The sequence below is a fragment of the Durotheca rogersii genome, assembly GCF_024521655.1.
Source record: "Durotheca rogersii strain YMJ 92031201 chromosome Unknown GGS23scaffold_2, whole genome shotgun sequence".
NCBI lineage: Eukaryota > Fungi > Ascomycota > Sordariomycetes > Xylariales > Xylariaceae > Durotheca > Durotheca rogersii.
The window spans coordinates 1,842,636-1,868,557 of record NW_026251233.1 but is presented as its reverse complement, the minus strand read 5'-3'; the positions used below and the strand labels follow the sequence as shown (position 1 = coordinate 1,868,557).

Genomic DNA, 25,922 nt, shown 5'->3' with positions numbered 1-25,922 from the left:
GTCGAGGCACGTAGGATATGCCCGATTGCATGGCAGCCAACGGGCGCGCCAAGTAGTCAGCAATCAATATCGCGACCCTCTTGTCAGCTCCGGCTACGCTTCCCTTTGGGTTCTCCGAGGCCGCTACGAGGCACGTATATATATATGTACGCAGACAGACAGCTATCGGGTGTGAGGCGGGGTCCCACTGTAAAGGTAGGTAGGCATTTTAGAGGTAGGTAGGTAGGTAGGTATGTAGGTGTATACTTCTTGCCAGAGGAGGCAGCTAACCTTAGGTACCCACGGTAGGAAGGAGGTAGATACCTACCTGGCTAGCGCGGCCTAGGAATTTAGGGGTGTATAGGTACCTAAGGTAGGTACCTACCTAGATACCTGTAGATATGACCTTCAGATGTATCGGCGTCGCCTTAGGCCAACCAAGTAAGCTACGTAAACCTTCCGTCTATACACGAGCAAGTTTTGTTTCAAACTTGAAGTACCCGCAATACGTGTACAGCGTTTCGACGATGGGACGGGCATGTGGGTGCGCTGACATTTACACAGGTACGCGTATTTCCGACGCCTCCTAACCTCACCTTACTAAGGTACCTACCTACCTAGGTACCTATGTCGGGTGGCGGTAGATGGCTGACTAAGCACGTGACCCTGCCTGACCTCGCCGCAGGTACCTGCCCGGCCTATAAAGGTAAAGCGTGCGGAGCAGGGTGATGTACGAGCACAGCGTAGCGGGAGACGCCCACCTGACATGAGACAGGTACATCTGCCTGGTAGGTACCTCAGGTAGGCACCTAGGTATGTACCGGAGAGGTATGGCGATGTGTGGCTCGGTACATTGTAAGAGGTACCCACCTGCTCAGCCAATCGAGCATCCTATAAGAACGTCCATAACCTAGACGCGCCTAACCCTTTACGGAGGCGCGTACCCAGGTCCTCAGCCGAGCAGCACTCGTAGTCAACGACTCATATTCGCCTTGGTGCTGGTTTTCCCGCCTCTCTGATCCCGACCCATGCCGTGCCACGCACATCCCCATTGGCAACACCCCCTTCGGCGACGAGAACCCCGGCTCCCAGTTACTACGCAGCAACCACCAGCATCCCCTAGTCCACTACTCCCAAACCCGCTCCCACAAGAACTCGGTTGGGGGCGAACCCGACTGCGACCGCCCACATGCTCCACGCCAGCCCGGGTGCGAGAAGCTGGTCGCTGGCCCCAGCCGTCCATGGCTGCTCTCCTCCCGCTTTACCGCGCCTGTACCCTACAGAGCCCCCCCGAGTCATAATCTGACTGGCCTGCCCAGAGCCTGTCCTGTTATCGCCAGCGACAGAGACGGCCAGCGATCGAGTGCGTGTAGGGAACGCGGCCAGACCCCAGCCTGCCCGGATTTGTCGCACACTGTATGTCACACACACTCCCTCTCTCGTGTGCGCGCGCCTCTGTGGTACATGCCTCAACACTGCATCGACGCACCCTCCCTCTGAACCTGTCCAGATCGGATCTCTCACTCTGCCTTTAGTCACCGAACCGGCCTGCCTCCGTCTTATTTACCACCAATACGGACATCGACACTCGCCGGAACTTCGCCTGTCCAGAATCCCTCCATCCCTCCTGTTAGTTGCTTTTTTCCCTCCTTCCCTCCCCTTCTCCCCGTTTTCGCATAGCTCGCTTTCGCCTGCCTCTCCTCTGCTGCTCGATAGTCTGTCTTATTCTTGGCATTAGCCCCCTCCCCCCAAGTCTCGCCCTCTATCCACACACGAGCCTCGCCGTACCGCATCATCCCTGGCCTCCAACTCCGACTGACTTACTCCTTCTCGTCCCGTACCACACCACATATCCCCGTATCCAACCCGACCAACACTCACTCTGACTACCTGAAGACATGGCGCATCGACACCTCCTCCGCCCGCGATGACCTCCAGGCCCCCTATGGCCGTGCCTCCGCGACAGCCTCAGAGAACTCTGAGCGGCTCGGGGCTGTCGCAGTCCCCTGCACACCACCGAACATTGTCCCAGCAATACCTGCCCCCGTCCCCCGTACGCAAGTCGGACAGCTTCAGCGACCAGACGAGCGACTCCGGCGATGTTGTCCAGGGCCGATTCAACGCCCTCCCGAGGCGGGGGGGCTCCAAGCTGAAGCTCGAGCTGGCCAACGACGGCATCGAGCATGCCGGCTTCAGCGAGTCCCCGCAGAATCTCGATGCCCTCTCCGCCAACAAGGCCTTCACCCCGTCGCGGGTCATGTCCGTCAATGATGTCTCCGACGCTGGCGATATGACTCCGCGTACGTCGAGGTGCCAGACGGCCGACGACGACTCGACTCCCCTGCCCATGCCTCCTCGCCGAACCCGGTTCGTCGTGCCCGTTAAGCGCCCCGAACCCTCGACGCCGAGCACGCCCTTGAAGAAGGACGCCCGCCCGAAGCCGTTCGTCCTTGACACGCCCTCGGCCGCTCCCCGCTACCCGAATATGGGCAAGGCGGAGCCCATTGGTAAACGCGCCACCAAGGACATCGGCGGCCCCGTGTACGCTAACGACTGCTTAGGATATGCCGATTTCTACCCTTGGAGTGGAGGACATTCCGAGGACCAGTTCTCGGATAACATTATCCGACACGGGTTCTTCGACAAGACGCCGGCGCAATCGACGCAGGAGCTCGCGTCGGCAAAAGGCCCGTTGTTTCCCGCTTTCAAACACAAGACCGGCCTTCATATGCTGTCCACGATATTTACCAGCATCCTAAATCAGAGGAGACACGGCGGCCAGATAACCTCAGCTTCGACCTTTAAGCCCCCGCCTCGGGTCACGCTCACCGATACGAAGAGGGAGATCTGGCTCAAAGACCTCGCGAACCCGGCCATTTCTCTCCGGCGTCTCAGTCGGACCATACCCCACGGTATCCGTGGGAAGGTGTTGCTCGACCAGTGCCTGAACAAGAACGTGCCTACGGATCGGGCCGTCTGGTTAGCGAAATGCGTCGGCGCAAACGAGATTAGGGCCTTCAAGAGGAAAGGGGTGAACGGCACCTTCGTCATGGGCGGGGAAGCGAAATGGATCCGGGACTGGACCGTCTATGTCGAGCAATTCGTCGACACCGTCGTTAGCGCCTTTAACGACGTCGATTGGAAGTCCAAGGTCACATATGCGTAAGTGGTAGTCTGCGCCGCCGAGCCTCCCGACCCTTCTACTGACCATCAGTGGCAGCATCCGCCTTGCAACCCATCTTTACGCCGAACACCTCCTGGACCGGGATCATTACATGGATTGGCTCGTCTCTGGCCTGGAATCCAGCAACCAGGCCAGGCTCCCCATGTGGCTTCTCATCATCCAGATATATTGGAAAGATTTACTCAGACTGAGGAGACACGGGCGACGATTAGCCAGCGCCATCCTCAACCATCACTCCTCCGTATACAGCCCCTCCCTCGCAAGGAATTAACTCCTATGGTGTTCGCTATCTAACGCAATATGTAGATATACCGCCATCCTGATCGCGATATTTTGCTTCCTCTTTCCACGCGACTACAGTCCCTTATCGAATCTCTGCTACTAGCTACTCCGGAGAATCTCGTCAATCCCGCCATATGGTTCAAGTACCGAGAATCTCTCGTCGACCCCTCCCCTTCCTATAACAACGAGCTTAGATCAAGGATATTTAAGTTGGTCGACTCGCGCAACGATTACTTGACGAGCTCGAACGCCAAGTCGCAGCCTGCCCTCCGAAGTATAGTGGTGCAACTACTCGATAGCATTCATCGAACTCCTCTCGACGAGGCGATCCCGAAACAGCTATGGAAGGCAAGCGAAAACAAAGCATTTATAGTGAGGACGATTTTGGAATGGTGCACCTCGCTCTACCGGCCCGGGATCGCGAAAGTGTACGTTGCCACGATGCTCTTGCGCTCATCGGCGGCCTTCGACGCCGATATCACCCGAGCCATCCTGGACTTCCTGGATGCCGACCCGCTCGTAGAATTGGGTCGCAAGCAACTCGTGTACCACCTCGTGTCGGAGCTCGCCCGGTCCGGCGACTTTGTCGTGGCCCATTATACCCAGTGGCTCATCTCCCGGGGCGGCATCGGAAATTCTCTCGAAACGGACCGGGACGGGCCGTGCGCTACGAGGCTCCTCGTCGAAATTCCCCTATGCTCCCTTAGCGAGTCGATGAAGAATTTGCGGGCCACTCTACTCCGGAAGGCGTGTTTCTCAGTCGAGGACGAGGCGAGCGATATCACGACGGCGATAAGCTATGTCAAGAGTACGCTCTCGATCCCGTTGAATCCGGTCGATTCTGTGTTGTGCAAGAAACCCATTGGGCTCAAGAAATTACTACGGCGAATCGAGTTGAGCAGCCGCACTCTCAAGACGACTGTTTCTTCGTGGCTCAGCAACGACTTCATCGGCGGGGTCGCCCAAAACCTGCAATCGGGCAAGGGCGATATTGAGCTCCCGAAACCCAAATTCGAGACGGTCCGGGCACTGCTCGAGGCCACTCAGGATTTCACGATGCTCGAAACCGGTCTGAAGCTTCTCGTGCCATCTTCCAACCCAGAACTACTCGCCTGTTGCGCTGATACCATCAACCTTCATCTACCCGTCTTTGCTGCTACGGGAGCAGCGAAGCCGCTCTTCCAGAGCCTGTACGAGAGGTTGAAGCCCATCGCAGAGGAACAAGGTGTCGGCGCGCGTCCTCTCCTCGCTTCTCTCACCAACCTTGCCCCCCGTCTAACCGGGTTGGAGGAAGTGGCAGCGCAGCTGCAGAAAGACCTGATCCGCACCGATCGTAGCAGTGCCGCGGATGCCTCATCGCCGTTATCCGACAACATGGCCACGCAGCTCCAGGATGCCGAGACGGAACTAAGCGAGCAGATAGAGAAGCTTGCCAGCTATACGAGCGCCGATCGGTCGACTATGGAGCGCTTGTTCCACGCCATCATCGTGAAGCTGCAAAATTACTGGGGCAAGACGGATGAGCGACAACGGCTCTGTTGCATTCTGCTCACGAGGCTGCGCGTGTTCGATATACAGCACTTCAACACGCTCATGAAAGGCTGGGCTCAGCACATCCGGAAGCTGACGAACCGACCGCCTATCGACCGGTTGTTTCCGCCCCTCATCAGTTCAGGCTGCTTATCGCTGGCGATCCTATTCGCGACCGCCCCGAGGAGCCAGCTACAGGCCACTCAATTCCAGCCTAGCGCCGTCGGGTCTGCCTCCGTCTACATGCAAGAAATACTGCAAATGTTGATGATCCCGTTCAGCCCGAGCCCGGCCATGACTTCGGAGGATTGTTACCGCTTTCGCATTATCCAAGACCACGCCAAGCGCGAGTACGCTAAGGAGATCATGCCCCTGATCCGCGGGGCCCTGGCAGAGTATTCGGCCTCTCAGAACCAGCGGGCTTCGGTCCGACAACCTCTCGACGACGACCAAACCAAGGCTCAGCTGCTCGAACTCCTCCGAGGCCTGGTGCTCGTCGATCCAAACGCTGCCAGCCAGACACTGTCGCTCAAAAGCCCCGACCCCAAGCTGGCTGCCCTTATCGAGACGTGGACCACCAAGCTCCTAGTTCCCCACGGCGGAGGTGGGCAGAAGTCCTTCGAGCAAGTTCTCGAACTCGCTAACGAGTTCACGCTACCGTTTTGCCAGGTGAAGCTCTCGCTGAATCTGGCCACTGACGACTCGGCCGGCCCCGAGGGATCGGAGAGGCTCCAGTCGCAGTTTGAACTGCTGTCGAAAGCCATCGACAACGCCATCGACGCGAACAATATCATGTGGACGGGCATGCTTCCTTCGTTGAGCCCCAACATCACACAACACATGAGAAACCGAGCAGAGTCGCGCTTTCTAGAAATCATCCCCTCTCTGAAGAACCCTCCGGCGGACGCTTTTCCAGATGGGGACATCTACATGGCCGAGAATCTGCTGACGGTCATCGACGCCATCTTCCGAGGAGCAACGGGGCCCAAGGCTTCTCCGCTTTCCAACGCTCTAGTCGAGAAACTCGCCGACCTCTGGGACATACTAACCTCGGGCAATAGCGAGCACGCGTCGTTAAAGAGGGCAGTGCTCTCGCACTGGCTGCCTCTCGTTTTCTCTTACCTGACGCTCTTTACTTCGCCGTCGACCGGGGCGATAGACGTGTCACGGCCGCACGGGGGCGAGATTCGCGGGCGCGCCTTGATCATCCTCGCCGGCCTCGTCCAGGAGCTCGACAACTACCCGTTCTCCGGCCTGGGAGAAAAGGCGCTCGACATCGCACTGGCGCTCGTCGACGGTCTGCCCGAAGACGCGCGTCTCCAGTGCGTGCGCGGAGTCAAGGACGTCACATCAGACTCCCGGATTAGATACCTATTTAGTTTTGCGCCCAATCCGGAGGAAGACTTTATGCTAGCCCACCGCGAGAAGCCGCCGGTCGGGTTCCAGGAGAGGAGAGCGATGGGGTTGGGCATAGGGATGGGTATGCTTCCCGAGAAACTGACGCCGTTCGTATTTAGGAGGTGGGAGATTCTCAACGAACCTACACCGAACGTCGGCGAGAACGACACCAGCCTCAGTTTAACGCTGTTCGACGCTAGGAGGATAAAGTGAAAGGGGCTCGTGCGGGTGGGGGAGGGGGAGCTGGCGTGCTCTCTCGTGGTTCATGTTATCCGCCAGGTCGTGTGAAGTAGCTTATTGATGAACCTTCGGACCGAGAGCTTCGACGATGGACTTGATAGTTTTCAGGCTTTCGGGGATTGGAGGACTTCGGCGTCCTTTTTTTTTTTTCCTTTTCTGATTCTAGTACGATGCATTCATTAGGGGCTCGCATTTTTTCTCTAGAGTAGCAGTCGCCAGAAGGGTGTCGGCATTAGTTTCTCCCTTTTGTGCTTTTTTTTTATCATCTCACGATCCATTGGCATTCACGATTACACGTACGCATCCGCCGAGCTGGAAAGTCTTTTTCTATTTTGGGGGGTTTTTTTACACGACATCAATTCGGTGCGATAGTTGCGCTCACGTGCTCATTTCGTTTAGTCTTCCTGTTGATACCTAGGGGAGAGAGTGCGGCGGTGCATCACACAAGGCATTTTACTTATTTGCTTGTTTCTGGGTTACGGCCATTACTTCGAGGCGTTGGTGGCTCACGGCTGGTTGAGTGAGCGGTTGATCGATCGATCGGGTCCTCGTCATCATCGTCATCGTCATCGTTATTATCGTCGCTGGGGCGCGCTCGCGTCAATCGAGAAGTGCGTCGTCGCTTCAGTTTATTGTCGTTCGCTGTTCATTAGACAGGTCGTAGGTAACCTAGCAACTGGGTAACAGGTAAGCTGGGTCAGGTAGGTAGCCAGGCGGGGAAATGCCACGGTACGAGATGCTACAGCACGTATGTACCCACAGAACCGGTAGAGGGTAGAGGGGGACGGTAGAGTAGATGATAGATATACATAAAGCGGGAGGAGACGGAGGGGTTTGGAGGCAACGAGAAAAGAGAGGTATATTTGTTCATCGAGCAAACGTGCGGTGGCAGTCGTGGCAAGACGTATCGCGACCGTGCTTGAGCGGCTGATATCGGTGCAGAGGGAGCGGGCGTGAGTACGCACGCATCCACGTAAACGTGTGTGAGAAAAGCGATGCATAAGAGGACGTGAGAAGGAAAAGAGGCTTACGTACCTAACCTCCCTGTCTTGCCTGTGCGTAACCGACGGACCGCCGGGGCTGAGTCACATAGTACGACAGGGCGTACATCTGGAACAGGGTCACTGCGACATATCTCGTATGTGATAGCTCAGAGGAGAGGGGGGGGTTCCGCCAGCAAGTCAGACGGATCCGTTCTCTCCGGCCCCCCTCCCCCTACCCCCTCATCCCTATTTCGGCCATTCCCCCGGCCGTGCCTTTCCGCACTGCCGTCCTCACCCCGCCAGCACTCCTCGCGTGGCTTCGGCGCGCAGCGCGCGGTCTGGGTACTCCTTCTCCCTTCCTTCGTTGCTTGACTGCCTGCCCGACTAGGGGAGGTGGTGCTAAGCCTACGGAGAGAAGAACGGGGGCGGCGGTCAGTAACGGGAAAGAAGCCGAAGGTCGCCTAGCGTAGTATCCCCCAGGGGGGGTATAGAGGCGTGGGAAATGGACAAAGCGACACGAGCGCTTCGCGGCTTTGCCTACACGCGTCCTCTCTACCCCGGAGATCCCCTCTCCAGAGGCGCTCCGAGGAAGAGGAACTCGGCCGGCGAGCATCGGCCGCTCGCTGGCCGGCCTGGCGTGGAGCGAAGAGGTGCCTTCTCGGGTAGGCATCGCAACATGCTGGTCGGAGCCTCAGGGCATCACTACTACCTACCTATACCGTTGGATGCCTTGCGGGAGAGGCTGCTCTGGAACCTGGATACGCGCCGCGGCGGTCGAGTGTTCCTGCGGGCGGACGGCGGCCTGCTTCTAGGCGAGTGCTGCAAGCGGGTCGCCCGTCCTCGCCCTGCCGTAACGATACTGAAATCGGGAGGGGATGGCAATGCTATTCAGGCCTCTTTCAGTCCAGGGCAGGGGGCTGGTGCTGATAAGTTGCATAGGGCGGTAGGCAATATAGTCGGGCTCTCTCTCTCCTTCGCTCGGGTTAGCTAGTTACTATGGAAAGAAACGCCAATATGCCGCGTCTTACGGCAAACAAACGAAACCAAGGCCACCTAAACCACGGAGCGCGCGGTCACGGCACGCCTCACTCGCAGTCTTCTCTATGGCGCGTGGGCTATTACGCCGTTGCACCTCCAGTGTTCTGTGCAAGTATGTTCGGCCACGGCTTCTGTGCTGAGGGGGTAAGCTCAAGATATTGAGAAAGGTTACGTAGAAACATACTGCCTGTATACCAAAGCCTGCATATCGAAATGAGGGCAAGTATGCGTCTGCACTTTCACGTGGCAGGTGGTAACTCGTCGGGCAGTTCACCGCACGGAGCGTTTGTGGTTGGAGGTCAAGTATATACCTAAGGCAGATGTACACCTATTCACCACGTTCTCAGCACACGCTCGGGAGATAGTAAGGACAGGGGGGGTGGGAGCGAGGCTAGGGCGGGGATTGCTTTCTTCTGCGGCCCTGAAGATGTAGTGTTGTTATATACCGTATAGAACCAAAACAGTAGAAACGGTCCTGCAAGATTCCAAGGGGTAAATACTCATCATCTCGCACATCTCCGCGAACGAGGCCACGGCGTCTCAGCGGTGTAGAGAGGGTTCCGGGTTGGTAAGTAGAGAATCGAGAATAGAAAATAGACCTCGGATAGGACTTGGACAAGCCGAGATGGGAGAGGTGGTGGGTTTGTCGTAGGTAGATATCGTGAAATAGAGCAGGTGAGGGAGATCCCTGGGTATAATCTTGTTCTTCACCTTAACCCCTTTTTAGCGGGAGTAGGGAAGCGGGGCCGAGTAGATGCTAGAACACAAGCGTTTGGATGCTATTGTAGCGTATATGCATATCTACCCAACCCTCAGCAAGTGTCTTTCTTCGAGGAATATCAGTTAACACACTCGAGTACGGACAAAGCCTATTCCAAGGAAGAGTAGGACACCATCCTCCTACAGCAGAATCGTATTAACAGTCAAATCTCAGAAGGATCGACCTCCCCCAAGAACGGCCATACTCTTCGTACACAAGCCCTCCTACAGCGCGAAATCTATGCGTAAAGCACTAGGGTCCAAGGCTGATGCCTACGTCGATTTCTGGTATGTTAAGTTCTCCCGGTCTCCGGTGGCTAGATAGGCTGTACGGTATTCACTTTCGAGCGGGGGCGGCGGGCCATCTAGCGCCGTAGCATCTGCCAACAACACAGCTACTAGCCAGACGAGAGACCCTTGGACTGTAGCTCGGAACCGAGCTCGAGATAAACCTATAGCTACTTAACGTGAGACACTTCTTAAGGGAACGGGCGGCTGCTGGCCGTAAAAACAGCAATAGGAATATGTTCTAGTCGGATGGTCGCTGTGGGCCCTGTTATCCGCGGGCAAGCTGGTGAGAGGTATATTCGCATGATCAATGGCGATGTGGGTTAGTCTTGGGCGGCGAAGGCGTTCCGCGGCCGCAGATATTTCCTCCCTGCATGATCGCCAGGCACCAAGGTCTAGATGATGCTTCCGACCCTGAATGATACGGGCGAACGTAGGCAAGCTTGAGGGATATTAGTACACGTACGTAGGCGAGGGTCCGGGTTGTCGTTCGCCCTCCTTTCCCTTATCTCTACTCGGATCACTCCCCGGCCCTCCCACCCCTATTCTATAAGATCTTCCGTCTCCGAGCCGAGATGAAGGTACAAGAAAGCAGGTGTGACCCTCGAAACGATACGTCACGTAGATAGCCGGGACTCCGCGGGGCGAATGTTTTCCGGAACAGGTCCGGGGAGAACATGGTAACCCCCTCACTAGTATCGTTGGCAATATTATCAGTCCCGGAATGGCCCCGGCCGATAGGTGAAGCTAATATATCGCAAGCGACGGGTAGGGCCGAATATCCCACGTGGGATTGCGGCGACATATGACTACGTGATAGTATTCGTGATCGTCAGCCCTGGCGTTGAGATATATACCTATATGTAGGTACATCCAGTCGTGGTAGGGGGGAAGAATGATCAAGATCACAATAATACCCGCCACCTCGAGACCTCGAGACCTCTCTCATATTCTTTCTGGGCTCCTCTTCGAAACATCGCACCACTCCCCACAGCACCTCCCCTGCTGCTGCACCTACGTAGGTATATGGTGTAGGTATACCGGATGCCCATACACTCTCTATAACGACTCCTTGTCCGTCCCAGTTTCAACTCAGCCAGCCCCACCCAGATTCTGGCAATTCTAGCCGCGGCGACCGTCCAGTTATCGGCTGGTTGGCTACCAGCTAGCCGACGACAAGGTCAGATGAGGCGATTATGACTTGCATACCTACCTATTCCGACCGGCTGGCTATAGGTGGCTCCGGCCAGCGTCTCCTCCTATTCTCTAGGCACTCGATGGACACAGGTAGGCATTGTGTATAGGTATGGGTATGTGTGTGTGTGTGTGGTAGCCTATACGCCTTTCCCTCCACAACCTTTTTCCCTCTCTTCCTCGACTTTCCTAAACAAGACCGAGCCAAGCCAAGCCAAGCCGAGAGCAACAGTTGCAGAAGCGTGCATGGGCGGGAGGCCGTTCCTTGCAGGCGCCCTGCATACGTGCAAATTCATACATAAATACATACCTATAACCTACACATATGACAAGTAGGTGTACATGCAATACGTGCACACCTGATTTACACGTTATATAGTAAAGGCACGCGGATATGCGCGTATGCGGAAATGCAGGCAATATAGACGGCCCGGGCCAAATAGAGTGATACCCGGGGCTAGAGCAGGTACACAAGTACCTACCCTTACCTACCTACGCATGGCGCGCATGATATGCAGCCCCATCCGCGCACGATGCGGAACCCCCCCTTTCCCCAGGCCGGACCCGAGCCCCCCCCCCCCCAGTAAGCAGGGGTCCGAGACGCTGGTGAGAAGGGAAATTCTTCCTTTTCTCCCCCCCCCTCTCGTAGAGAAAGACGGCCGTCTTGAGTAGCCGCTCCGACGGACAGACAGACGAAACCAAACGAGACGCGCACCGAAACTGGCTTGGCCCGTCTGCTAAACCTGCCTATTTACCTGCCTCTTGTAGGCATCACGCACACATGTGCGCGACTGTATTACGGACGTGTGCAGACAGATAGATAGAGAGAAACCGGGTTAGAATAGACGAGGTTGGCGAGCTAGGAGGACCCGCAGGGGAGCCAGCGACGACGCTGGCGCGTGCGAAGTGCCGGGGCCGGGAGGGGGCCCGGGGGGTGGTAGGAGATAGATGGTCACACCTATACCGGCCTCCGCAGCCTCTACGCTGTAGTCGGCTTGTTAGAACCGAGTCCATGCTACGTTCTTCTCGGTCCGTCCCTCTACCGAGGGGGAGGAAGAGTAGTAGTAGTAGTAGTAGTAGTAGTAGTAGTAGTAGTAGTAGTAGTAGTAGTAGTAATAGGTTGCGGTCTGTGTAACCTCGCGATAAATTCGCCTCCCTTCGTCTACGCCGGCTCACGCACGCTAGTTAGATAGACCTCGAGTAGAGCGGAGGGATAGGGGAGCGAGGCACGCCAGACGAGGGGACAATAGCCAGATATAGACGGCACCACTCGGGATTAATAAAAAAATACTAGGAGATACAAGCGACATTGAGGTCACAAGAAAATAGTAATATACATAGATCTCTGCGAGGAGCTCGTAGGATGTGTTTTGCTGGTAATGTTCTTCATCATTAAAATAAAAAGGTATTGTCATTTCGCCCAACCCCCCGGGGCCTCTCTGTGTTTCCCATCCCCCCCCGTCTCTCTCTATAGAAACTTGCCACACGCAGCGTGACAAGTATGGTAGGGGTTTTTTACACGTCCAACATCCAACCGGCATATACCACCGATATACGTGGATACACATATACAAATGTATATGCCGAAGAAAAAACAAGCGGAGAAGAGACAAGGCCGTCTGCCATCTCCCAACCCGGGAAAAAAGAAATATGTAACATGCGGTGGAATGGTAAGTTCACACGCGCCCCCTAGATCCCTCCCCAACCTCGGCAGGCTATCTGCGGGCCGACGCCGTGCAGGCCGTCAGTTGCGCTTGGCAGTCTGCGAGCGTGTGGCCCGCGCCAGAGTTCGCTGCGTTGCTACAGTTGTTGTTTTGTATCTAGAGGGGAAAATGTCAGGAGGAGCCTCTCTCGTGCGGTAGCTAGAAGGAACAAGACTTACATCGCAGGCCCTCTGCTTAGCCGACGCCTCATCAGCAAACGTGTTCCTACAAGCAGAATACAAGTCAGCTATCCGTAAACTAGAGAATTAAAGGCCGGTGGATTGGGCTAATACTGACCCGTTGACCGCAAACGGCCTCCTGGCATCTCCGGTGTTTGTCACACTCGGAGCGGCGCCACCAAGATTAGTCTGTTGTTGACCGTTGTTAGCATTGCCGCCAGCACCATTGTTTTGCGACGAGTCATTACTTTGGCCTTGGCCTTGGTTGCCCCTGCCACCACCTCTGCCACCATTGTTGTTATTGTTGTTGTTGCCCTGGTTGTTATTGTTGTTGCCTTGATTGTTGTTGTTGTTGTTGTTATTGTTGTTGCCGCCGTTGTTGTTGGCAGCGCCGACTGAAGCATAGTTAGTTATCGTGCATACCGACAGCATGTTGCGAAACTAGACATACCAGTGAACTTGTTGCAGTCATCCTGGGCACCGCGCTGAGCGACAGGCATGATAACAGGCTGGTGGTTGGCAGCAGCGAACATGGTGCACACACGGTAGTTTCCAGCAGGCAGACCGCCGGGGACGGTGGCAGACAGAAGACCCTGGTTGTTGCCGGCATCATTGATGCCCTTGAAAAACACGAATCGCTTCGCGTCGAGGGGCTGAGTCGGGTTCAGGTTGTTGCCCAGATCCTGCACAGTGACGTGAGTGTGGCCAATGATGTTACCCTGGCCGTTTAGATCCTGAGGCGCAGTGTAGTAGGTAGTCTGCGCGTTGGTGAAGGTGCCAGGTGCGAAATTCTGAACCTGAACTTGGATGTTGAAGTCCTGGTTCGCAGCGATGTTGTCATTGTGCTTGGGGTTGATCAAGATGCTAGAGACCATTCGGTTGGTCGAAGGAATCTTGCCCATGGCTGAGAGCTGTCAGCTTCATCTCAAAGACCTGACCCGAATTAAGATTTGCTTACGGATGCCGTTGCAAGACCCCCCCTGGACTTGCAAACCGTTGGTTAGAGTCTGGCCGCTGCAGAAGTTGATGAAGTTGGCGTTGTCGCTGGTGCTCGTCAGTATCTGCCGCTCCCCGCAATACGCTTCGCTTGCTTACGTCTTGGACGCCGATTCGCCCGCAGCTTGGTCCGGGTTGCCGTCGGATTGGGAGCCGGTCTGAATAGCGTTTTGGGCCAACGTTAAGGAACCGGCGTTGGCATTGTTACCCCCGTTGTTATTCCCGCCGTTGTTGTTATTATTCCCGCCGTTGTTATTGTTGTTTCCGTTATTGTTGTTGTTGTTGTTGTTGTTGCCGCCACGGTTGCCGCCCTGACCCTGACCGAAGCCGCCACGGTTGCCACCACCGGGGAAAGCACCTGGGAAACCGCCGAACTGTCGCCCATTAACGCCCTTGGCTGCTCTTCGGTTCATGATCTGGTCATATGGGCGATGGATGGCGGTGGCGTCCGCCACGGCGGCGGCGCCTAAAAGGCCGAGTAGGAAGGTCTTGGTGAGCATGGTGAATGCAACGCGAGATTAACCCTGAGAGATCGAGCGAGGTGACGACTTTCTTTTCAATCCGTCTTTCGGGACGGGGCAAGAAGAGGGCAAGATCCAAAAATGGTTCCAGACCGTTTTCGAATTAGCTGTAAGGAGTGGTCACAGACAACACTTGAAGCGAAATAGAATGGGCAAACGACCCAAGCTGCTGTCAAAAAAGAGAACGAATGTAAGAAGACACACTACCAGCGCATTCTAATAGAAAGAGAAAGGAACGATAGAAACTCGATAGAGAATCCAGAATACAAGATTAAAAGCGACGGGGATGGGGAACGGAGGAGATAATATGGTGAGGCCAAGACTATACCTTTGTTATATATACTCCACAGGCAGGGTCGCAGGCTTTTCTCGGACGTGTTGCGCTTGAGTGTGGATGGAAGCCGTGGCACCCGCAACGAACACTACATCATGTTCCCATGCAGGTTCCATCGACAGGAGCGGTACCCACAGTCTCAAAACGCGGACGGGGATGTAGGGAAGAGATGATGTCGAAAGTAATGACAGGACCTGGCAGGGTGTGGTGGCAGGGGTATCGAGATGGCCATGGCGAGGCTCGAGGCCTTGGCCTTGGTGCGCCGGCGGGGGGGGGGGCAGGGGGGGTTTGTGCTCCTGGACCACCGCCATCTCTATCGCTCACTCCCACCCTCCTCATCGTAGTACCAATGAGAGCGCGAACATGGGGGCCGATGAAGCTTAAACGATCCTTGCTGGCTTCAGATGTATGCGCGGGTGTGCACGTATGTGTACATAGAATACAAAGACGGGGCGAGTCCTACAACCACCGGCGTAAAATGTACGTGTAGTAATGGTGGCAGAGGGGGGGCAGCACACATCCCGTAACCCGCCATGGAGATCCTTTATTTCGTCCGCCTCCTTCGCGTGCCTGCTCGGTCGGGTTGAGGCTAAGTAGCCGATGGGGGGATCGCAGGTAAGGGTGTGGTCTTGGCGATTCGAGTTGGTGAGCGACCCAGCACGACCGCATTGGTATGGTGTTATCCGCATGTATATTTTTGTCCGTCGAGGAGCGAGTGTGCATACGTGGGATTGTCATAACGCCGTTCGTGCTCCCGCCACGGACGGGTATCTGGGGATAGAGCCATCCGCCTACCACGGCTATCGACGTCGAGAACCCGCAGTAAGTTTCTACGTAAAGAAGCCGGCCCGGCCTCCCTGGGGGAGGAGGCGACTGGACAGAAGGACACCACAAGCAGCAGCCGAGCGGAAGACGGCAGGCGTCGGGTCGGACCCATGACCTAGGCTGAGTCTAACATTACTGCGTCAAAGGCTGCCTACAAACTAACAACAACAACCCAGAGCTCACCAGAGCTAGCTAGAGCCGTGGTGACGCAGCAGTGCAGCAGTGCAATGGTGGTGTATAGCCATAACAGCGTTGGTGGACGGCAGGTGGACGGCAGGACGACGTGCGAGAGGGTTGGGGGCAGTCCGCGGCAATACGGGGACAGGGAGGTAGGTCTGTACCTGCATTGGCTCTGGATGCAGGCAGCTGAGGGTGCTGGCACCGAAGAAGCGATGCGCGGATTCGGGATGGGTTAGATCCTAGGAGACGGAAGGCTGAAGGTGAGGCAGAGAGGAAGAGCTTGTAGGGATGCGAGGGAGGAGGAGAAGGGAGAGTGAGAGGGAGGGAGGGGGGCGCTAGGCCGTCGGGGTTTGGCTGGGCCGAATCGCTGGACAGGCCCTAAAAGCAGGGTTGCGAAGCCAAGGCCAACACTGGTTGGCCGCATCTCAGCACAATGGCCGAATCTGCGACGCCTGGGGCTTGCAGTAGATCAGGCAGACGACGTTTCGGGTCGGATTCTGAAGCAAAACGTCCCGGCCAAACCCACCTAAGCGCTCGCCTGGGCGCATGGGCGGTCCCTTAGGCGGCTCAGGCCCTCGACCGTCAGCGTGCAGGTACCGCCTTGCAGGGCCTGGACACGCTGTCGTAGGGCCTGGCGAGGTGCTGTACCGCCTGTAGGCACGTCCCCTCCAGCGGCGATAGGGCGCTGTCGCCCACCTCTCTTCCCCCGCCCCTCTCGTACTTGTCGACGCACCTACAGGTACTCGGTCAGGTGAATTCGAAAGCATAGGTAGATATGTAGGTAGGTAGGCAGTAAGATGAGCGCACGGTAGGAAAAGGTAGGAGGATGTAGGTAAGGAGCTGTCTACGGCAACAGTCTACGGATGGATCTGCTGCGGATGCGCTGTCTGATGCTGCCTACTAGGAGGCACGGAGTCCTTCTACACGTCCAGTACCTGCAGCATTGACCCGTGGATTTGGTATGACAGATCAGGCTTGCCCAACGTAGGACGCATCCGACAGACAATTCCGCCCATCCCTCCACAAGGTCCATAACCTCCCCCATGCGCCGAATCCCACAGAAGACGGGTCCGCAGATACTTGCCCACTTACCTACTCATAGAGGCACTGGTCGTGCTTCTGGGTGCGAGGTACGTGGTAAACGTAGTAAGCATGCAAGGTACGGCAATGAGGCTTTCGAGATTGCCGATCGCTAGAACCCCAGAATTCGTAAAACCCGCCTTCGTTTGAATGCTAGATGCGAAACGAGCCCATCTACGGATCGGTATTCCTGCTTGCACGCGGACATGATAATTAGGTGCCTGTAGCTAACTCGTGTAGGTATGCACACCCATCGGCAGGCCTAGGAGGTAGTATATTCCACATGGCTACCCGTCGTCCAGTGATCGGGAGGCTCAGGCCATCGCTGGGGAGGCGGAACCACTATTGCTACTACACCACTACCTATGGCACAACACCTTGCCCCCTCTAATATCTAACCTACGGCGTGGTAATCTCGGCAGCCAACCTACGTAGTTGAGCATCTAGATTTCTCCTCTGCTCACGCGACATACGTGCCTACGAGGCATATAGGCCCACACACATATGCATACATACACATGTTCGGACGGCGAAAACCCAGGCTGGCTAATGACTCGACAAGCTCTCGGGTATGATGACGAATCGATGCCACTGCTGCATATCGCTGTCGTTGTCCAAACGTGAGATCTACCTTTCCAGAGCCATCCGGACCCGCAGTGGCTGCTGTTAAAAATAAGCTTAAAAAAGGACCGCGAGACCTACCTACCTACCTACTTACTTAGGCATGTGTGCTTAACACCCCTCTACCAACACACCTGTGTAATCCTCCCTGTGTTGAGCAGACCCCTTTTGTAGCCTCGGCGCTTGCCAGCCGTATTGGAGTTGGGGATGAGACGTGATGAGGGAAACGTCAATGCAGGAGAGAAATCCGATCTGGGAGGATGCTGATCGTCATAGGACCAACCTATACCTAGTAGATCTATGGTACCTGGGCGGGCGTCCGGTAGGTCTGGTAACAGCGCAGTCACTTTCACCATGATCCCTCCCACTTAACAAATTCCGCGACGTGGCTTGTCCACGCCCGACTCTGTTAAGCGTTGGCATCTGTTCGATCGGCCCAAGGGGGTGGAGGCCAAAGAGAAACGCGGCATTAGAATGAGTGGGCAGGATAACCTAGACAAGATGAAAGGTTTTCTCTCTCTCTCTCTCTCTCTCTCTCTCTCTCTCCTTTTCGATACATTTCATGTTGGCTCATCTTATTGTCCCTGGTATCGAAAACGAAGTCATCCACAGACCATGCGTGGGCCTAACTCCCTAACGGACCCCAGATTTAATAAACTACCTGCCTGCTTTACCAGATGACTACTCATATACCAGCTGGGTGGTACCCAACTTACACAGCTCCTAATTATTAATGACACCTCTTCGTGCTAATTGGCCTTCTTACCGACACCGTTCCTTCACTCTCTTTTTCCTCTCCTAGTCAATACCTACCTAGGTAATTAGTTAGGGCCGCTTCGTCTACTTACCTACTATAGAAGGACCCTCGACCCTCGTGGCGGGCCGCAGCTCATTCCTTGGTATGGTTGTTGCGTAAGCTCTAGTGTTTCTGCTAGCGGACGATATTGAGGTGCCCGCTCTCTTCATTCTCCCTTATCGCCGAAAAGAGAAGAAAAAAGGGTTCGCGGCTCGCTCACGACTTCGTCGGCAATCTTGTTCGTGTCGGCTTTAGTGGTGGCCCCGTTTTCTCCCCTTTCCCCCAACCCAGCCGAGCTAGGTGTTAGCTACCCCTGTATCCGCATGCGAAGAGAATGCTACATTAGACGAGCGGGTTGAATACGTAATTGATGAAATCTCACAAACGCAACCTGGACGGACTAAGCGAGCTTCTGCAAAGGGGAACCCGACGGGGTAGAGTATAACAAGTAAGACAGCCATAAAATGCCACCTAACAGTTAAGCATGGCCCAGGATGCTTGCCAACCCCCTCCTTGCTGCCCGCTAGTACACATATGTGAAGTCCCAAGGTCTCTTGCTCCACCACCGCCTCTCCCAGACGCCGCGCCACGAGGTTCTAGAAGACCCTCAAACTCCCAAGCCCTCCTTGTGTGCGCACAATCATTACAGCTGTCGAAATGAGTGATGTACCCGCCTTCATGACATGCTTCCTGGAGGACGAGCCGAGCTACTAGATACTAGACATCAGGTACATGCATACCCACACACACACATACAGACATAATACCGTACATCCACACGACACAGGCTCCGTGCCCGTGGGGGGAAGGGGCACAGCATACAATCGCAGCAGCTCCTTGCGTCGGGCGAAGATATTTAGAAACAAGGGAGAGAAACAAATAACGACCGGGGGTGAAAGTGCGCGGGCGAGAGAGAGAGAGAGAGACGGGATGAAATGGAGGGTGAAGGGGGGTATGATCTCTCTCTCTCTCTCTTTTTTCTCCTTCGTCGGATTTTCATTGTAACACACCGTGATCAGACATCAGTCCAACGTGCACACTGAGCGGCAGGAACCTTTGAATAGCATCGAAGGGAAACATACGGTACTTGGCGCGCACGCACGCGCACGTACGTACGCAGGTGCGCGTGGGCGGCTGATCCCTTCTCTACTCCCGTCGACATTGATGATCGTCGATGAAGGAGCATCAAACTCTCAAACTTGCCCGCGCGGCATGAGCACGCTCCGGGTGACGATGCTGCGATGCTTGTTTCCGAATAGACGAGGCTGGGCGCTTCCCGTCTTGCATCTTATCTCCCGTTCTGTGTGCGTGACGTGTCCGTGTGCTAATGCTGTCTATGTAGGTAATACCTACCTAAGGTATGCGAGGGTAGGCAGGAAATGTGCACGTCGAATTCAATCGGAGCGTCTCGGTTCGCACGTCTCGGGCGTAGATGTACTACCACCGGTTCAGCGTAAACCGACTCACGCACAGAACCCCCTATCATGCCTCCCCTAACCTCCTCCTACATCTCATAACATACCTACCTCTTAACCTTAGGCTATCTCACAACGTCCTTACACAACACTGGGTAAGATAGGCAAGTAACTAGAGTAGGTACCTAACCCTGCTTCATCGGAGATTCTTCGTATCCGGCTAATGCGTGTAACCCGTGTGCCAATACGCTGCCGGCCTGTCGTTCGGAGCTTATAAGAAGGGGGCCACTAATAAGCAGGAACCCGAGGTTAAGCCAGATCCTGTATTGCAGTGATGAAACTGGCCAGATCCCCCTGATTCACCATCAAGCAAAGACGTCACGTGGGCGGCCTGTGGCCTACCTATATGTCCCCCAAGCCGGATTATCAGTAGGCAATGGGTGAGCGCGGATAGTGGTAGGTAGTGGGAATAGTGGACGAGTGCGAGGGGCCAGCAAGGGCGAACGAGATAGGACATGTAGACCTTCCCGCCGAACGCACTCAGCAGCATGCTAACCCTAACAATGGCCGGCCGCGATAAGGCGTCCCCTCCCCATGCTACGCAGAACGACGCCGTTGTTGAAAATAAATTAATTGATTGCCTACTCGGGCGAGGGTCTCTCGAATTTGCGCGCCTTCGGGCTCGTCGCCAAGGTGGCCTGCCTAGTGCGGTCGTCGTTCTCAGCCCATCTTACTATGCGGTCCTGGGACGAACGGAGAGATTCGGTAGTAGATAATGCGAGCTTGCTGGCTTAGAGCTTCACCTGGAACGCGAACCCCCAACCAAGGCTTGGGCGACTAGAGGGAAAGGGAAGGAGCAAATTCTACCGTGTTTTATTTCTTCGTTCCTAGCCGTCGACCGCGTCCCGTCTGCCACCGTTCACCTGCCGTCCATGAACCCCATCGATCCATCCCTCGTACCCGGGGCACATCCCTCGCGCCCAGAGCAGGCAGGCTAATTACTATGTATATACGCGGTATGTAGGACGTGAGCGTGGCTGATGCTGACCGGCCGAATGCGGCAGCTAGGTATGCTTGGCGAAGCTCCCTCGCGAGCCAGACGGCGGACGAGTTGCAGTTGGATCTCTACGTAGCAATAAGAGTCGCAATTCCTGTGATCGTTCCCCTAATTTGTTTCGTTTCGTTTCTATTTCCGTCGAGCGTCGCCGCCCCGTGACGAGCAGGAGGAGGCCGCGCGACGAAAGCCTTCACCGGGCACCACGATGCTGGGCGATTCATCGCATCCTTCGCGCACCAACGCGAAATACCACCCGCTCGCTTGTACGTCCAACACCCTCTCTCGCACGCCCAACATGCCTGCGCGCGCTCGCAAGGCCACTCGCAGAAATCGACTTGGCCATCTGCACCTCACAGCTCACCGGGCGCCTGCGTCGCTCCCGCCGAGGACGACACCCGGTCCGCGATGAGATCGAGCCACGCCGCTAGGCGGTAGCCCGCCTTCGCGACCTGCAGCTCGATTACGGGCGCCGCCTTCTCGTAGTAGTCGCCCGAGAGCTCCTGACCGGCGATGGCTGTCGGCCCTTCCGGGAAGACTACGATACACGACCCGTTAGCTCCGATCGCTCTCTCGCTTCTAATCCCCTCCCTTCGCCCCTCCATCGTCCGCTTTCCTTTCTCCTAGTATCGTTCTGGAGACTAAGGCGAAAGGGGGCGGAGGAAGGGATGGATTGTCCATAGTAGCGGGGTAAGCGGTTTGGAGGAGAGTCTTACCGTGGGTGCACACGAGCGCGTTCGACTCGTTGGCCCAGCTCATGGCGGCGGCGACGGGGTCGTCGAGGCTGATGCCGTTGGTCCAGAGGCGGCTCGGCGCGGCGTACCTACCTTCGCGGATCTGCTCGGTGAGATCGTCAGCCCAGCGGCGGGCGGCCTCGTAGGGGCGGCGGCCGACACCGCCAAGCAGCTTCTCGGCGATGCTCGAGTCCCAGACGTGGTGCAGGTTGAGCTCGGTCGACTCCCAGCGCACGTGGATGCCGTTGCCGCCCTGCGCTACGTTCTCCACGTGCAGCGGCTGGTGGATGTCGCCGACGAAGTGCACGACGAACTTGGCCGCCTGCGCTCGCCGCCACGCCGGCAGCACGCTCCCGGCCTCGGCCGCCGTCTCCGCGTTGGCGTCTGCGCCCGGCGGCGGCACGAGCAGCAGCTGCGTCGTGTAGTTCTGGATCGCGCTGACGATGCACCCCTCGGCCTTGCAGTCGCGCGCGAAGTCGACGCCGCAGTACGCCGGCGGGTCGTCCTTCGCGTCGATGAAGTGGAAGTCCTTCGAGAAGCGCCCCCACTTAGTGTACCGGATGCTGTCGGCCCAGGTTGCCACCCCGGCGAGGTAGTGCTCCGTGCTGTTGCGCAGCAGGTCTTGGAAGTACGCCGACGTGCGGTCGTTGACGAGATCCGTCGCGATGTACGCCACGGTGATGTGTCCCAAGCCTAGTTCCACCCGGAACAGAGTGGTTTTGGTTAGAATCGATTATCGCCAAAGCAAAGGCAAGTTAGGCACTCGTCAGCCACCCGGGAAGAGCCGTAGGTAGGCTCCCGCATCGAACAAGCGAAAGAGGAGGGCAGAGAGGAGGGCCAGGTGTATACTGCGTTGCCCTTTTACTAAGTATGCATGTACTTACTTCCCCACGCGGCGGCGCCTGGCAGCCAGAGTGTGCCTAGGACGGCGAGGTTCCGATCGAGCCTCATGATTGGAGATTCTTATCGAGGCAATTCGAGCCGCACACGCCGAGTCTCGGACAAAAGTGGTTAAGAGGGACCAAACCACGCGACGAAGGAGATACGAGTCTATTGTTTATTCACAGCCTAAAATGCGCCGTATTACCGATTTCAAGAGTCGACGCGGCACATGCGCTGCATATATATACGCGCGCACATGATGTGTGATGGTAAGGACATGTGTGGTGTTGTGGCGCTTGTGAGTGGTTGTCAAGGAAACCCGCATGACACAGATGATGGCCAGCCATAGCATAATATCCACTCGTTCGCCCACCGGTTCGCCCACCCGGTTCGCGGTGGTCGCCGTTCAGGTGACCTGCCGTAAGCCTGTAATTCCCTGGCTACCTATGCAGAGATGATTGATTGATCGTTGCTTACCGTGGCTACGTAAGTAGGTATGTATGTAGGTATAGCATACCACTACGATTAATCAACAGGCTGAATAACAAGTGGAATAAGAGAGGCAAGACTAGGAATCCGTCAGGTACCTAAGATAAACCCATGCTCTATGTACCGACATATACACCTTGAGGGTCGAGGTGTTATGCGTAACCATCGTATTGGCTGATAGGTGTTAGGTGGTGAGCGGCTGCGACGACGAGTGCGGCGCGCTGCGTTCTCGTTCTACGCCAGGCCGCATTAGATGCTACGCCGTCTACTATACGTGTAGACGACCCGAATACATCTGAATGCATACCTAGGTACTTAGGTAGCATCATACTTATATGTAGGTATGTACATATCGACATATCTACTATATGTATATGTATGTATTACGTAGGTAGTACTCCAAGCACATATGTATAATGTAGTATGAACGCTTTGCCTTATCTATGTGGGTACATCGAAGAAGAGGCAGGTACGTAATGGGCTTTATACCTCATATAGGCGGTCCCTGATGTACCAACGTACTCCGTACCTGTAAAGAGGTCGTATGCGTCGCGCATGCATAAGTTATGCACGTCGGCGGTCCCTTATCTCTAGAGTCGCCACCACCGAAGAAAGATCATCTCACCCGTCGACAGAATTAACGCGGCCGATATCCGGTACGAGCTGGCACCAGGCTGATAAGGGGAAAGCGACAGTCTGGAGATCCCGGGACAGAGTCGGTAGATGGATGGATTTTTATCGATAGCCGACAAGCCCTTTCCAGCTGACTCGCCCGCGACGCCTCCTCCCTCCGCTCTCCTCCTCCTTCTTCCATACCTATCGAGAGGCATCCCACCTGACTCTCATGACCGGATGACTGAACTGGTCTCGCCTAGACCGATCGCTCTTGTCTGGGCTCGACCCCTAAAACATTGTCCGGGCCTAGTTTCGCTTCTCCCCCCCCCCCCTTTTTTTTCATCTTTATGTTCTCGCCCCCGAGATCCCTTCTGAAAACGACGTTGAGTAGCCTTTTCTTCTTGGTCGCAAACGTCGTGACAAACCGAGTCGATATGGCCGCCATGTTGCAGAATCTCTCCATTCATGAGGCCGTCTCTGGGGTCTTCGGCAGCATCAGCTTGACTGCATGGATATGCTTGCTGGTACGTGTCTTCTGCCCCCCTAGTCTGCCCGAGGAACCTGCGTGCGGGCACACACGTGAGGCTCGTCTGCTAACTCCCCTCGAAGCTCCCTCAGCTTATCACGAACTATAGAGCCCAAAGCGCCGAGGGCCTGTCCATGGCATTCTTGGCTGTGTGGCTCTTCGGCGATATTGCAAACCTGTCTGGTATGTCGTCCGCTCTCTGTGGTTTCTCTACATGCCCACCTTAGCCTCGAGAGAGAGTGTTACCCGGGCACAGCTCGAATTCTCTCCTCGGACACGGACACAGACTCCCCGATTCGACCCGGCGCATTGGCCATGCCGTTCCATGCTAACACCCGCTCCCTCTCCGTCTTTTAGGTTCCCTCGTGACCGGGCTTGCGCCGACCGCCGCGGCGCTGGCTGCCTACTTCTGCCTCTCCGACGTCATCCTCATTTCTCAAAGCCTCTACTACAAAGCGATGAACGCGCGGAGGATCCGTCGCCGCGCCCGATCAGCCGTATCCGAGACTTTAGAGGACGAGCCGCTCCTACGACCGCGCAGGCCGTCCTCCGTCGGCCTCCCGGGCTCCCACCGTCGCCACTCTGTGCACCGCACCGAGTCTAGCCTCGACCCGATCAAGCGAATTGTTACCGGCGAGGACGAGACCCCAGATAGTAACCCTTGGTTCCACAACACCGTGAGCGTCGCCGCCGTCTACGTGGTTGGCGCTACTGGCTGGTTTATCTCGTACAAGATGGGGGCGTGGGAGAACTCGGGCGGGGACAATGGTGCAAGCACGCCGGCTGGTGAATCGCCGACAGCTGTTATCGGAGAGGTTCTCGGGTATGCGAGCGCGTTATGCTACCTATGGTACGGTTTTTTTTCTTCCTTCCTTTCTTTTGGAGAAGGATAAATGCCGGGAAAGAAGGGAGAGGCTAAGCTGATTACTGACACTTGAATCCAGTGCCCGAATCCCCCAGATTGTGAAGAACTACCAAGAGAAGTCCTGCGAGGGCCTTGCGCTGCTCTTCTTCCTTCTCTCCCTGACCGGGAACCTCACGTACGGCCTCAGCGTTTTCAGCTACTCCTCGGAGCCGGCATACGTTATCAAGGCTATCCCGTGGCTCCTCGGCTCGTTCGGGACCATCGTCGAGGACCTCATCATATTCTACCAGTTCCGGATCTACGGCGCCCAAAGCCCGGTAGCTAAGCCCGACGGCGCCGAGGAAACGGCGTAAGAAGGGGAGTGAGGAGGCCAAGAGGAGTGTATCGCCGTCGTAAGTCTTCTCATTTTGGGGGTTTGGATTCGCCCATGCGGCATTCAAATAAGGTATATGGTTTATCATCACCGGCTCGAGCGATTGAGTCGATCATGGGTGGTTGCATCCCTCGGGCGTTACGCGTCGGTTTTTTTTTTCACTTCTTTGGGCCGTGCCTCCGCCTGGGGTCAAGTGTACATGCATACGTACGGAGACTGACTCGCCTAACCTGGCCTGGGTGAGAGGACGGGTGGGTGTGTTCAGTAGCGGAGTTTGCATTCTTCTTCGGGATAGGTCTGCTCCCCTTACTAAAGTCCGCAGTATGGGGACGCACGTGGGAATATAAAATATCAGGGTCGGATGACGAACTGCCCCCTCCTATCCTCTCTCTCCCTGTGCCTATCCGTCTGTCTAGCGATCTTGAGGGCTAGGGTAGGCTGATGTTGGTGTTGGGTTATTCTCCGCTTTCGGGTCATGCCATACCACACGTTCGGAGGCTAGGTAGGTAGTTTGCACGACTTATAACAGTATACGGTAAGAATACCGTAGTTGTGTATTCGGTAGCGCTTCCAAGTACCTAAGATGCCCACTCGGAGATAGGTACCTAGCCTTGATTAGATCGCGATGTTTACATCGATGTTTACATATATGCTTAGGCACCTGGAGGTTCTGCTTTCACGAAATCCATGGTTATCTTTACATGCAAGAGTATAATACCGTGTGCTCATAGGTGCTATGTTCTATTCTCGTCAATTGCACACATACCCGGTGTATGCCCATTGGCCCGACGTTCCATACTTCGGAGTCCGCCAATAATATTATTTATTTACTTAGTGTGCCTAAAGCCGTGAAGAACCC

General features: G+C 55.8%; 5 protein-coding genes across 5 annotated transcripts; 3 read left to right on the top strand and 2 right to left on the bottom strand.

Moving 5' to 3' along the window:
* Nucleotides 1-1,906: 1,906 nt before the first annotated feature.
* Nucleotides 1,907-7,024, top strand: GGS23DRAFT_612744 (uncharacterized protein; the record flags this gene model as incomplete). The annotated part of the gene is made up of 3 exons (XM_051520511.1): nucleotides 1,907-3,141; nucleotides 3,200-3,404; nucleotides 3,470-7,024. 3 exons carry the CDS (start codon nucleotides 1,907-1,909, stop codon nucleotides 6,584-6,586), a joined length of 4,557 nt encoding a protein of 1,518 aa, XP_051376304.1. The 3' UTR covers nucleotides 6,587-7,024.
* A 5,566-nt stretch (nucleotides 7,025-12,590) lies between these two features.
* On the bottom strand, nucleotides 12,591-14,253 carry GGS23DRAFT_592897 (uncharacterized protein; the record flags this gene model as incomplete). Its single annotated transcript, XM_051517950.1, has 6 exons — nucleotides 12,591-12,695; nucleotides 12,758-12,803; nucleotides 12,876-13,152; nucleotides 13,209-13,661; nucleotides 13,716-13,801; nucleotides 13,853-14,253. The coding sequence occupies 6 exons, from the start codon at nucleotides 14,251-14,253 to the stop codon at nucleotides 12,591-12,593; spliced, it is 1,368 nt and encodes a 455-aa protein (XP_051376303.1).
* GGS23DRAFT_184810 (uncharacterized protein) lies at nucleotides 13,923-15,362 on the top strand. The gene is made up of 2 exons (XM_051511663.1): nucleotides 13,923-14,368; nucleotides 14,603-15,362. The coding sequence occupies exons 1-2, from the start codon at nucleotides 14,259-14,261 to the stop codon at nucleotides 15,096-15,098; spliced, it is 606 nt and encodes a 201-aa protein (XP_051376302.1). The 5' UTR covers nucleotides 13,923-14,258; the 3' UTR covers nucleotides 15,099-15,362.
* A 5,254-nt stretch (nucleotides 15,363-20,616) lies between these two features.
* On the bottom strand, nucleotides 20,617-22,516 carry GGS23DRAFT_184746 (S1/P1 nuclease). Its single transcript, XM_051511662.1, has 3 exons — nucleotides 22,198-22,516; nucleotides 21,296-22,006; nucleotides 20,617-21,117 (listed from the first exon to the last, which is right to left on the bottom strand). The coding sequence occupies exons 1-3, from the start codon at nucleotides 22,262-22,264 to the stop codon at nucleotides 20,933-20,935; spliced, it is 963 nt and encodes a 320-aa protein (XP_051376301.1). The 5' UTR covers nucleotides 22,265-22,516; the 3' UTR covers nucleotides 20,617-20,932.
* Nucleotides 22,517-23,292: 776 nt separating this feature from the next.
* On the top strand, nucleotides 23,293-25,761 carry GGS23DRAFT_549036 (PQ-loop-domain-containing protein). The gene is made up of 4 exons (XM_051515192.1): nucleotides 23,293-23,823; nucleotides 23,909-24,008; nucleotides 24,183-24,675; nucleotides 24,770-25,761. Exons 1-4 carry the CDS (start codon nucleotides 23,647-23,649, stop codon nucleotides 25,041-25,043), a joined length of 1,044 nt encoding a protein of 347 aa, XP_051376300.1. The 5' UTR covers nucleotides 23,293-23,646; the 3' UTR covers nucleotides 25,044-25,761.
* Nucleotides 25,762-25,922: the final 161 nt, after the last annotated feature.